The sequence below is a fragment of the Electrophorus electricus genome, chromosome 6 (assembly GCF_041902795.1).
Source record: "Electrophorus electricus isolate QZ-2024a chromosome 6, ASM4190279v1, whole genome shotgun sequence".
In the NCBI taxonomy this organism is placed as follows: domain Eukaryota; kingdom Metazoa; phylum Chordata; class Actinopteri; order Gymnotiformes; family Gymnotidae; genus Electrophorus; species Electrophorus electricus.
This window is the reverse complement of record NC_137502.1, coordinates 33,745,795-33,759,510: the sequence shown is the minus strand read 5'-3', so window position 1 is coordinate 33,759,510 and position 13,716 is coordinate 33,745,795. Positions and strand designations below refer to the sequence as shown.

Genomic DNA, 13,716 nt, shown 5'->3' with positions numbered 1-13,716 from the left:
CCCTGACCGCACAGAAAAATGTTCAGTCTGTCTTTATTTGTTAAGTAACACTGGGAACTTTTTTTATTCCACAAATTAAAGTGGACCTTATAGTATTTTTTACACTGAATTTGGGAATGGTTTTTAAGTGGCAGCAGTTAAATTTTACAATAAGTATATATATTACATATTAATAAATAAGGCTGTTAAACTTAAAGCGTTATTAAGTACAAACTTGCTAATAAAATGTATAGGTGTATGATATTTGTCAATATTTGGCTTCAGGAACACCCCTTTTTACTGTCTAGCAGTAGTCTGCCAATATCGAGGGGTTATGGTACCACTTTGCCATACTATACATAAAACTATGGGCGACAGAAATGTTCGAACATTTGGTTACAACATGCAAAAATACATAAGAAACTTTTTTTTTTTTTTTTTTTTTTTTTTTTGCATCTAACACACGACGATAAAATCGCCCCGAAACCATCACGACCAGAGCTCCTGTAAATGCCGCTCGACACACAAGCCCGGCCACGTGGTTAGCTTGTGTGAGGGTTTCGCAGACGGTAATCAGGCAGGAGGGGGGACGTTCCACTGGCCGTATGAACTGAGCGGCGAGACACATCTCTATGGAAAGCCAAAGTGGTCACAATTCCCCTCAAATGAAACGCGTTTTATTTGTAAAACGGTGGGGGGGGGGGGGGGGCGACGTTTTGGACGTTTTTACGTTGCAAAATATGGCGTTATTTTTCACTATGCCGTTAAACACGCTGCAAAACCCATGAAAAACGTCATTTATATGTCAGTTTAAAACTCTGTAAAAAGTGCTGCTTTAGGTGTTCCAAAATGACGTTTTTTTACACCGCTTTGGAGTCCCTACAACAGCGTTTAAAGTGCTGCTTTATAGTAAGATAATGAGCGCCACCTACAGGTTTTGACAGCCAATAGACTTGAACTTTCTTCACCCAATCGCTCACAAACAAGGTCAGACCAGACCATCAAACACTACATCTAAATGATTCATTGTTATAATTATTTTTGGTTATATATTACATGGCACTTTGGGATGACTTTTACATGGATTTATCTGAAGTTATCAAAAAAGCTATTTGAGTTATGAGCCAATTAAAGAACAGACAGGAGCATACAGTAATTAGTGATGTATTAGGACAGTTTAGTAAAGTAAACAGTCTCTTCATGGTAATAAAATAGATTTCATTTACATCAGTTTAAAATTTCATGAGTACTTGTATAGAACATTTCATTACAGGTGTCATCACAAACCAGCTGTACAGACATCAGAATCCAACTACAAGGCAGCATTAGTAAAGAAAAACTCCTTTCATGAAGAAACCAAGACTCAGAAGTGTATCCCATCCTCTAGTAAACACCAGATATCACAAGCAGTGCAAAAAAAGCAGTTAGAGATAGGAGCCAATTTAAGAAAAGATGGAAGCATACAGTAAGTAGTAACATATTAGGAAAAATAGCAAGCTTAGTCATTAAACAGAAATCTTAAGATTAATCAGAAGAGACCACTGAGTAATGGGTGGTCACCTAAAGAGTGACAATAAGAATTAAGTCCATCACAGCTGTCAGAGGATGAAACTGCTGTCGTTGGAGAGCACAGAGTCACCAATCCAGAAAGAATAAAGCAGCTGCTGATGGTCTAATTAATAAAATCTCCAGCCCAGGCTTTCAGTCTCTTCATCAGGGTGAGTGATCATACAGGTGAGGCCTTTGTAACAGCAGGAGTGTCTCTGACATGCAGGTGACTCCACTTTGGTAGGGAATAACCTGACACACACGTGAACAGCACGTAGAATGCGAGACAAACAGAAAAACAAATGAGGGCACACCAAACAAACATTCTTTAAAAAAAAATCCAGTGTAATGTTTTATAACTCAGAAAAAAAAGAACAGTTTCAAGTTTCAAGTTTGGTTTATTTGTCACATACATAGTCATACACAGTACAACACGCAGTGAAATGGTGGAGAGTGCTCTGTCCAAACTGAGGAAGAGAACCAGGGGTGCATAGAGAAAAAAATATATATACAGATAAATATATATTCTATGTATGTACAAAAATATATTAACAATGTATGTACAATATATGTATATTATGATTATATACACAATGTACAATGTATATGGTTGAGTATATATGTACACAATCTACAGAATGTACAGATCCATTGTATAGTCCATTGTATAGTACCATATCTACAGTTGTTGTAACAGGTTAATTGAGTATAAATCTAAATCTATATATACAGATGTACAGATATACAGTCATGTTACGTGGTTACGTCCCCACAGTTTATCAGTTTCCCTGATTCAGGGCCTGAATGGCCTGTGGGAAGAAGCTCCTCTTCAGCCTCTCTGTCTTGGCCTTCAGGGAGCGGAAGCGCCTCCCTGACCTCAACAGAGAGAAGAGTCTATTGTTGGGATGGGTGGGGTCCTTCACAATTTTCCTGGCCTTGGTTTGGCACCGCTTGTAGTAGGTGGTCTGCAGGTCAGGAAGTTCCGAGTGAGTGATGCGCTCTGCTGAACGCACTACCCTTTGGAGTGCGTGTCTGTCCTGCTTGGTGCTATTTCCAAACCAGACTGTGATGTTCCCCGTGAGGATGCTCTCGATAGTGCAGGTGTAGAAGTTCCGCAGTACCTTGGAGGGGAGTCTGAAGTCCCTTAGGCGTCTGAGGTGGTAAAGACGCTGACGAGCCTTCTTTGCCAGGGAGCTGGTATGGCGGGACCAGGACAGGTCCTGCGAGATGTGAACTCCAAGGTACCTGAAACTATCTACTCTCTCCACCGTGGTTCCACTGATCCTCACAGGTTGGTAGTGCCGCTCCTGCTTCTTGCTGCAATCCACGATCAGCTCCTTTGTCTTACTGACGTTTAGGAGGAGATTATTTTTCTGGCACCAGTTTTCCAGGTGTTTAATCTCCTCCAGGTAGGCCCTCTCGTCGTTGTCCGAGATCAGACCCACGACAACGGTGTCATCAGCAAACTTGACAATGGTGTTAGAGCTGGAAGTGGCTGTGCAGTCGTAGGTGTACAGTGAGTAGAGCAGGGGGCTTAGGACACAACCCTGAGGAGCTCCAGTGCTGAGGGTGAGGGTGGATGAGGCGCAGTTGCCCACCAGTACTGATTGTGGTCTGTCTGTTAGGAAGTTGGAGATCCAGTCGCACAGGGATGTATGCAGTCCTAGATCCCCCAACTTAGTAGTGAGTAGGGAGGGGATGATAGTGTTAAATGCTGAACTGTAGTCGACAAACAGCATTTTAACATAATTACCCCTCCCTTCGTCCAGGTGAGTCAGTGTAGTGTGGAGCAGATGTGCAATCGCATCGTCAGTGGAGCGGTTGTGGCGGTATGCAAACTGCAGTGGGTCCGTGGAGGCTGGCAGTGAAGATGTGATGAAGTCTCTAACAGACAAGCCAAATCGACTAGAATGAATGGGGAAAGGGCATTTTATATAGATTCTCTCAACAAACGTCACAAGGCCTGTACCAATAACTTAATTTTAGATGATCATTGTCATAAATAATTACAATTAAGATTTTGTTCCTCTTAAAATCTGTATGGTTTTTAAAGAACAAGGTGGCTATTTCTTACTATCTTCTAAGCTGGAAATACTCAGTAGCTCATTTGAAGACAGACACTGCTCAAATTTGAATAAATAACCAAATAAACTCAGAAGCTTTGTGACCAGGCAGTTCTTGAAACTGAGAGACGGAGTCCCGACTGCCCAGTGCTAGACTTGGAGCAAGGACACAAGGGTATAAACCAGGAATACTCCAAGACCAAGTTATCCATATTGACTGTTTGGCATCCCTCTTGAGTTTGTTGCGATAACCCCTTCCCCTTTCATTCAGTCTTAACCAGAACAAAAGTCTAAAGTCAGCAATTGCTATGACACTACCATCCGCACCTCTGATAGCTAGCTAGCCATCAAGTTTGACACAAATGTGTATTTGTTCCTGCAAAATAAACTTGCTTTCAGTCTAGCACTAGAAACAACTCATGACTGGCCAACTACAGCTACCTTTGGGTGAGCTTTGTTTTGCAGCCAATTATCAGTTAACTAGTAGTTAGCATTTTACCAGTTTAATGAACTTGGTGATTAACTCGTTTAAAATGGTCCTTACCTCATTAATTTGGATTGAATTACATCAGGTCCTGGATTGTCGAGTGTGGTCATTCTATGTTCGTCTACAGGGAAAAATGAAGTTCCTCCTTGTTATCTTCCAGCTGTAAGAAATGTTGCTAGCTAGCGACCTAGTTAGCCAATTGCCTATTGAAAATACTTGACCCTTTAAAGTACGCTGTCCGAACTATCTAACCATAGTCACTACTGCTACGTCTATTAAACTTCTAGCTATTCAAGTGTATGAATAAATAAATTGTTGAGTGAATTAACACATGTAAATCCCAAAAATAAAAAAACTTGAGCACTGGTTTATCAGCCAATTAAGAGCTGTAGTGAACTGGTCTGGTCTGACCTTGTTCATGAGCGACTGGGTGACAAAAGTTCAAGTCTATTGGCTGTCAAAACCAGTAGGAGGAGCTCATTATCTTAGTATAAACAGTAGGAGGAGCTCGTTATCTTACTATAAAACGGCATTTTAAACATTTGTAGGGACGCCAAAGCAGTGTAAAAAATGCAGTTTTGGAACACTTAGTGCTTTTTACGGTGCTTTAAACAGCGTTTTTGATGGTTTTTGCGGCGTATTTTCTGGCGTAGTGAAAAATAACGCTGTGCTTTGTATGTAAAAACGTCCAAAGCGCCACTTTTCCTGCCGTTTTACAACTAAAACGCGTTTTGTTTGCAGTGAATTTTGAGCACTTTGGCTTTACATACTGCTCAACACAGTGAAGTTCAGTGTGTGCCGGCTACTTTGAAGTTAACCAATATTCAGAAAAGAGCTATACTACTTTATACTTCAAGTCCACATTAAATCATTAAAAAATTAAGTGATAATGAGCACCCCACAGACCTTAAATTGGCGTTTAGCTGGAAAAGCAGGTCAGTTTCGAAAAGAGAATGATTCATGTTTAAACAAAATGATTCGTCATGTCAGAGCATTGATTTGACCCAGTGTTGACCCATCTTATCACGAGAGAAATGGTTCATATAGGTTACCGATTTCAAATGATAACTGAGCCTAATTACATGGTTGCCTGTTTAGTTCAAATCCCTTTTCAGCTATAAAACAGTAATAATATAGTCGTAGTTATGCTTGTGAGACCTCTACCAAGACGAAACCGGTATTTATCTCAATAAAGTTATTTTTTAAAAAAAGAAGCAATCCGCTGTTGATCTGTCCCGTCCCGTCTTCGGAGGCGACTTTGCCCCGTCTACAACTTTACCGGCCCGCGCGCCACAACTCCCACTCGGTCTCTTCGTTCTTCGCGTGCTCCTCATTTCGCCGTGCAAACGTCTGCGTGGTCCATGTTCTTACCTAATACTTCATATTTTCATTCATACTGTATATTATACTTAAAAGTGCTCCGTCACTGTGCACATATTAGAGCCAACTTTCCGAGAACATTCTATCACTCAGCAAACAGAATTGCGACAGCGTGCAGGGTTTAACCGAGGAGTCAATGCATGCCATCGTCTTAATATGGTCTTTGTCTTAATATGGACACTCCATCCCGTGTCTTAATATGGGCCAACCGTCCGACAGCCAGGGACGCTGCGACCGTGGCGTTTGCAGCACACTTACGCCACCGAGTGGTTCCGCCGTCACGTTCATTGTACAAGATATAAAACACGTGAGCGTTTTGCAAGTCACGACGCAAGCGAGTCAGTGTGTCCCGTTCGGGCAGGTGGTGAAACAGAGTCAACAAAATACACAAGAAATTTCTTACGTACAAAGATAAAGAGAAATGAGACAGATATTTCAGCTAATCCCTTTACTCCCCGCTCAGCTATAAATGTGCTCGTTACAGATAAGGACCCAGATGCACAGAATGCACTACCCTACCAACATCGCAGGAGCTTATGACTCGCACAATTCGGCTCCTGAATACAGCAGACTGCTTTTTAGCTCTGGCTGCCAGTGGGACCCAAAGCCACATTATTTTTCATTTACTGACATCATTTTTATTAATATTCTTAGGCAGATTACTGATAAAATGAAGGATGGCAGAGCCAGTCAGACGTCTTTTTCAGTGTTTCGTCCAGCGATTGCTAACCAAATGTATACGAGTGTCCATCGTCCAGGAGGGGAACATCAGCTGCGGTTCTTCACATGAAGATTTAATTTTACTCCTTTTCCCAAAGTCCTCCAGCTCACAGCTGGGCTCCCACAGAAGTGCATGGCAAGAAAGAAGGAGGTGAGAAGCAAAGTCTTTGTCAGCCGTGTGTGTGTGTGTTTGTGTGTGTGTGTTTTCTTTCAGCTCTCTGGCTGGAGTCTCTGCAGTGTGGATCGTAGGATGTCTCGAGCACTGACGCACGACTCCAAGGCCTTGCTTCGTCTAGCGAGCAGAACGAAAGCAAACAGTGACTAAATAAGGAGGAATCAGTTTCACATAACTGCTCTTACAAAAGAGCAGTAGCCAAAATTCACAAGTGCCAAAAGGAGTAACTGGATAAATAAAACCTCTTTGTGATAAAAAACAACAACAAAAAAAAATTGGTACCACTAAGACTTCAGTCAGGAGAAATGCGTGACAGTGCAAAGTGGAGTGAGGTTTGAGGAAGGTTGTGTTTGAGTGCGGGCGGTTTTATTTGGGTGAAGACAGGCTGGAGGGCTCCGTACCTGGTCATGAAGGCGTGCAGTACGGTGATGTGCTCTCGGGGGAAATACGTCTGCTTGGCTGCATGCTCCAGACACAGCAGGTGCCCCGCGACTACTGGCACTGGCTTCACCTTATCCTCACTCTAAACACACACACGCACACAACTCTGACAGATGTGTCTGCAATACTGAAATAGTGTATGTGTGTGTGGTATGTGACTGCATGTGTGTGTGGTATGTTGATTAGAGCGGTAAAGAACATATGTGTGTGGTATGTTGCTTGGAGGAGTAGAGAATGTATGTATGCATGTATGTGAGTGTGAGCGTGCTTATGGTTAACCTTTAAAAGGCCGAGCATCACCAGCAATGAGGAGATAAAGCTGAAGGTTTGAGCGGAGGCTGTGGTGAAAGTTTTACTCAGAAGAGCGTCTGGAAATCATCACACACACACACACACACACACACACACACACACACACACACACACACACACACACACACACACACAATATTTCCACCAAGTTAGAGGTCACGTCCAAGGTAGTGCTAGCCAGCCTAGTGCAGCTGCCCTTGATGATCAGGTTACACAGAGCTGCGTTCACCATGCAGCACCGTTTGTCGTTGATGAGGTTTAAGAGTGTCCGAGCTCTTACCGACGCTGTCCAGCACTGCCGCTTTGACCTCGAGGTCATCCTCCTTGAACACGGACGAGATCTTGAGGAAAGCTTCTACGGTCTTCCCAACGTCCGACACGTCCACCTACACACATGCAGACACAAGCACACAGTGTCTGTATTGGGGAAATATGAACTCTCGACAAGAAGATTCCCATCGAAGTGAAAGTGTTTGCTTTAAGCCTCTACGAGACTTGGACTTTGTGCAGAGTCCTTGCATCTAGAACTGGACATAAAAGGGGGTGAAGAAAAAAAGAAAAGAAAAGAAAAGACAAACAAACAAACAAAAGCAAAGAGACTTTGTTCTTTGGGGTCTGACCTGCTGTTGTATGAGTTCAGCCCTGTTGTTACCAAGGCGGAGCAGTTTGTCCGGAGATGGGAAACACAGGAAGGACGCGACGTCTGGAGGGCGAGGGGCTGTGGGCGGAGTAAACATCTGCACACGTGCAGACACAGATCCAAATCAGTGTGGCCAGCTACCATGACCTGATTTTTCTCAGGAGCCTTTTTGGTGTAACAGAACGTCTCTTGTCAGACTCTTGACTGGGTAGCAAGGCCACGCAGGAGACACTGACCTGGCTGCCTTTACTCAGCTCATCTTCTCCTTCCTCCTCATTCTCCTCCTCCTCCTCCTCCTCTTCCTCCTCCTCTTCATCGACATCTTCCTCTTCCTCTTCATCCTCCTCTTCTTCTTCCTCATCCCCTTCATCATCCTCATCTTCCTCTGGCTCTCCTTCATCATCACTGTGTATGGCACGAGAGACAGAGAGAGAGAGGCGCCTTGGAAACTCCACAGTAATGAAAACTGTACACAAAACAAATGGCTAGAAACAGATCACTCTGTTACAACGTTTAAGGAAAAAGATCTGTGGGATCAATAGACGAAGGACCACATATTGGCCAGTTCCTGGTCGCAGAAAGCCCACCAATACATAGCCTGTGTTAGTCTTTAAAACTGAAATGCTGTGAAACAACCATCAGGTGACACTAAACCGGTGACGACAGCATCAGAGCGGTCATGAGGGAATGCGGCGAGCCTGAGGGCCATGCCGTACTGGGCTACCTTAAACATGGAAGGACAAAGGCAGCACGCCTGCCGTGAGCAGGACAGAGACGTCGTACCTCAGAGATCCCAGCATGTCTCCCAGCTTCACATCCTCCATGAGCTCCTTAAGCTTTTCACACCCTTCCTCACCGAGGCAGTTACCTACACACATGCACACAGATTAGAAAGACATCAGGAGTCTTTAAAAATAAAAAATCCTTACATGCAAGAAAGGACACAACGTGAGAGAGCACGATGGAGAGGGAGAAAGAGAGCTTGTGCGTGCGTGCGTGCATGGGTTGTACCATTGAGGTCAAGTTTCTCAAATTGGTCTTTGTGCTTTATGGCTCCTGCCACAGCCAGAGCAGCATCCTCTGTGATCTCCCCAAAGGACAGATTTAATTCCTAAACCCCACACACACACACACACACATCTGTAAAAAAATGAAGTACACACTAACTTTAGCGGAGTGTTATTTCCCTCGGCAGAGAGAGGGAACAAGCAGGTGTGTTCCTGTACCTTGAGAATTGGAAGCCCGTCTTTCAGAGCCTCGGCAATAGCGAGTGCTCCCTCAGCGCGAACCAGACAGTCACCGAAATTTATCACCTGCACACTGCGCAGATGCTTTAGAGCCTGACGGACATGCGCGCGCGCACACACACACACACACACACAAACACACACACAAACACACACTTTTATAAACCACTTCACTGCAGTGACTACTCTGATCAACCGGGCACACAGGAAGCTGCCTGTATCGGACAGCGTGGGGATACGGACGCGTGGGCGTGTAACAGCGTACCTCCGCCATGGCGATTGCTCCTCTCTTGGTGAAGGTGTTGTCGTTGAGGTTAAGAACGCGGAGCTGGGGGTTGTGGCGCATGGCGTCAGCCAGGGCTGTCACCCCCTGGTGGTTGATGCCGTTCTGGGGCATGTGCACCTCCTCCAGGCTGCCCATGAGCTGCAGGGAGACGACAGGGCCGTAACACCTCCGCCGTGAGGAGAGGGTCGGGGGTTACCGCGTGCGGAAGGACCCACGGCCCGGCCTGCCCTGCTCCTACAGACACCTGAAGCTCACCTGAGCGGCCTGAAGCTCACCCTAGCTGCAACCCTAGCTTCTAAACTCCACATGCTTCAAAGAAGACCGCTGGACTTCCAGGAGTCGGGCTGGACACCCGGGGCTTCGGTTAGGTCAAGAGTGGAACAGTAGCAAAGGACAGTTTAAGGTCTGGAGTGCCGGACGCTGGTAGCGGGTGCAGTGTGTGTTTGTACCTGAAAGGCCTGAGCCAAAGCTATGGCACCGTCGTTCTCCAGCCTGTTCCTGCCTGCAACGAACACCTTCAATCTCAGGGGGGCACCAAGCTCACTCGACTTCCTGTGGCACTCAGTCAGAGCTGCCGCCAGAATCTAAAGAGCAAGGCACAGTGGAGTCACATTGGTTTTACTATTATATCCAAAGGACTGGAAGACGACCACCTGGATTTGTAACGCATCCAGATTTCCATTATAGACAAGGTCCATGTGGTTAACGGGAAACTTCCCCCTTACCTTCCCACCACCGATGCCCATTCCGCAGTTGTTGAGCCGCAGTTCCTGCAACGTGTGACAGGCGGGGCTCTTGAGCAGCTTCTCAATGCCCTTGACGCCGTCAGGGCCAAAGGCATTATCACTCAGATCGAGCACTTTGAGCTGAGCTCCAGCAGATATGAGAGCTGCACCTAGGGACATCTGGTGAGGGGGTGGATGGGGAAAACAGGAAGACACACAGAGGGAGAAAGAAGAAAGAAAACACTACAATTGAACTCTTTTGGTTAAGATCTTAATAATTATGCCCAAATATACATCAGGACTTATACATTTAGACTTTATGCCCCTAGCAGTGGAGCTGGGCTCTGTTTCCTTAGACAAAGCAGCTAGGAACAGGCCTCATATCCTCCCATATTCCCCCATATCCCCCAATTTCCTCCCATATTCCCACATATCCTCCAATATCCCTCTTATCTTCCCATATTCCCCCTTATATTCTGCCCATATCCGCACATATCCCCCATTATCTCTTCATATTCCCCATCATATTCTTCCCATATTCCCACATATCCTCCCGTATTCCCCCATATTCCTTCATATCCTCTTATATTCCTCCCATATTCGCCTTATCTTTCCATGATTCTCCCCCTCACACAGCTCTAGCCAAACTGAGTGCAGGCCAGCATGGCCACTGCATGTCTCACCAGTGCAGGAGGGATCTCGGAGCGCAGACGGCCGGTGAACATATCACTCCAGTTGCAGCACTGGAATAAACAGAGAACACTCTCGTTATCACCACAGAAACAGCCATAAACACTTCAGATCCGGATCAATCACCACAGACACAGCCATTAACACTTCAGATCCAGACCGAACACAGATGTCTCCTCGTTATCACCACAAACACAGCACTTTAGCTCCGGATCATACAAACACAACATCAGAAATGCAGTGCATCGCACAGACTGGTGGTTACCACACGATGGTATCCATGCGCAGCTTGCTGTCGAGGGGGCACTGAGACAGGCTTCACCCTTTTACTTTGCCAGGCGTTCTGTGCTATGCGTACTCGTGCCCCTGAGGTCTGGGCTGAAAAGATCTGATGGATCAGACCCTTGAAGAAGCTCTGTGAAGTTACCTGAAAGTCTTTCTTATCCTCCAGCGCTTTAGCGATGGCCTTAGCTGCCTCCACTCCAACCGTGTTCCCCTCCATCCGGAGAGCCCGCAGACCCTCAAACTCCTGGATTGCTTTCACTATCTCTGCCGCTAGACAGTAGGTGCGAGGAAGAAAAGGCAGAGATGAGGTTAACTTCATTTCTGAAGTTAACAGGTAATAACACACACACACACACACACACTTCACTGGTGCCTCACTTGGGTTGCATATATATGTAAAGACATTCATGATTGGCCACTCCCTAGCATCTTTGTTATCATGGTTACCCATTGTCTCGTGTCTTTGTTTTGCTTTACTTCCTTGTTGTGGTTCTGTCCCTTAGTTTCATTTTCTCCGCCCCTCATGAATTTCACCTGTGTCTTGTTAAATCTTATTGTACATGTATTTAAACCCTGCCTTGCTGCCGGTGTTTGCTATCATTGTAATCCATGCCTTGCTCACTATAGCCGCTGTTGGTGTGCCAAGCCTCCTTTTTTCTCTGCCCATTTTAGGGATTAGTTTTTGCTCTTATCATTGCTTGTGTTATTGTTATAACCTGCTTCCCCTATTTTTCATCGTGTATTCTTGTATGCTTCGCATTGGCTCACTGACCCTGGACTGTTCTAATGACTCTGATTATGGATTTGCCCTTAATGAATCTCCCTCTTCTCAATGTGTGCATCCATCTCCCGTTTGCTCCACGTTACAGAGACACTGTATTATGTAACTTCACCTAACAGTGTGATTTGCAAAGATGCAAATGTCTAGTTTTAAAAGCACTGCTCTGCTAATAACTGCATTGTGTGTATAGGAGGAAGGAACACTTGAAGCTAAGGTGAAGTGGTTGCCATGGTTGTGCTCACCAGACTCTGCGTTGTCCAGTTTCAGGCCCTGCCCCTTATAGCTCAGTTCACCCTCTCCCACCTGAGTCCTGGCCAAGGAGTCAGCCAGCTGTGCAACATCGTCTGATGCCATCACCACAGCTACAACACACACACACACACACACACACACACACACACAGACACAAGCTCTGGGGGATATCTCCATCATGTTTGAAATAAAGTGGTAATGCATTGTTTTTTTCTCTGTATCTTTCTGTTTGCTACATTCAGCCTGCCAGTGAGCTTCTATTCTTCACTCGACCTGGGCCGCTGTAAACTGAGATACATCATGGTCATTAGGTCCCATACGTATCAGGAACAGAATAACACAAGAGAGTATAAGTGGGTTTATAGTACAGTAGTAAAGATGCCTGCAGTAACTCGAACCACAATCTCAATCTCATTAAAGACCTATATCCAGACAAAATCCAACAAGTAAAGTATGTACACCTCCAGAATAACAAATCGTTGCAGCACTTCACGAAGTATTTTTTGTAGTCATATATAAACTCGATTCTTCAGGACCACAAATGTAAAGCCGGCCGGGTATCACTAGTCAGATACTGCCATTTGCACAGCACTAATCTAGCTAACTCACCCAGTCATGAAAACAGACGGACGAAGGCGACACAGAACCGTTAGCGTTATGCAGCCATACAGGGCTGGCTAACTGCAATTTGAACATTAGTTAGCTAACCATTATTGTCCGCGTGTTTTGTCTAAAACCAGATTAATATTCGTTCATCTTGGTGGCTTGCTTAAATAGCACATATGTGTATCTAGCCAGCTAAGTAGAAAACATGCTAAGCTATGACAACAGAGCGCGCCGAGGCGAACTTCACGCGCACAAATGTGGCTAGCAGCTAAGCTAGCAACGTAGTTAGGTTACAGAGGCTCAAAAATAATTTACTGGCGTCTAGCTGACTATTAGCCCGGTTAAACTACTCTGAATATAGCAAATCATAAATACCAGGAAAATATTTACCTATGTGGGCAATATTTAATCCGACTTTTAAATTTGATTCGGGAGGTGTTGCAGTCACCGGCTTGGTCCCGCTCACACAACTGACGTCTTTAACTACGTTTGAAAGGCCGGTTCCGCGGTGCTCCACGGGATTTGTAGTCCTTTAAGTATCAGCTTTCACTTTCCATGTCAAAACCTGCACACAGCTGCAGACTACCCTGGACTGAAAACATTTTATAATCTCTATTGTCCTTGGCCGCAGGAGGTGGGCTCCATGTGCAGAACACCAGATTAAAACCGGAGTCATATTAGCATATGGTTTTGTTTTTAGTTAAAAACGTAAGCCCTTCAGTGGCGAAAATAATATTAGTGGAGCATGTTTCTTGTGAATTGTCAGAGATGGGTGCGAGCATTTTCACACTTGTTTCAACACCATGCCCAATTTTCCAAAACACTTAACACATTAACCATTTAAATCGATTATGTAAATTAAAATATCTATACTTTTGCATTGCTTTGATACAAAAGGCATTCAATCACCACTTCTTCCAAAAATCATGGATACCTCTCTTGATCAGTGTTCACCACCAGCAAAGGTCTATACAGCTACAGCAAATTTTGTCATCTTTTAGATACTATGTTCAAAAACCTTCGGTTCAAAACCCAACAAAATTCTGATAACTGTGGATGTAAATATGTTGCATTTTGACAGACAAATGAAAATATAAAC

General features: G+C 44.7%; 1 protein-coding gene across 1 annotated transcript; it reads right to left on the bottom strand.

Annotated features, from left to right (window-relative positions):
- Positions 1–5,890: 5,890 nt before the first annotated feature.
- On the bottom strand, positions 5,891–13,104 carry rangap1a (RAN GTPase activating protein 1a). The gene is made up of 16 exons (XM_035525818.2): positions 13,008–13,104; positions 12,002–12,121; positions 11,121–11,248; positions 10,687–10,746; positions 10,004–10,183; positions 9,728–9,862; positions 9,258–9,416; positions 8,972–9,085; positions 8,757–8,856; positions 8,529–8,613; positions 7,982–8,150; positions 7,726–7,842; positions 7,386–7,491; positions 7,073–7,161; positions 6,754–6,875; positions 5,891–6,469 (listed from the first exon to the last, which is right to left on the bottom strand). Exons 2-16 carry the CDS (start codon positions 12,111–12,113, stop codon positions 6,388–6,390), a joined length of 1,758 nt encoding a protein of 585 aa, XP_035381711.1. The 5' UTR covers positions 12,114–12,121; positions 13,008–13,104; the 3' UTR covers positions 5,891–6,387.
- Between the last annotated feature and the right edge of the window lie 612 nt (positions 13,105–13,716).

What these genes read in the sequence shown, in the direction of transcription:
- rangap1a (XM_035525818.2), bottom strand. Translation starts at nt 12,113, where the DNA reads ATGGCATCAGACGATGTTGCACAGCTGGCTGACTCCTTGGCCAGGACT. An exon ending in AGGATAAGAAAGACTTTCAG is followed by an intron (nt 10,747 to 11,120) that starts GTAACTTCACAG and finishes TGTTTATTCCAG; the next exon opens with TGCTGCAACTGGAGTGATAT. An exon ending in AGCTGAGTAAAGGCAGCCAG is followed by an intron (nt 7,843 to 7,981) that starts GTCAGTGTCTCC and finishes GCACGTGTGCAG; the next exon opens with ATGTTTACTCCGCCCACAGC.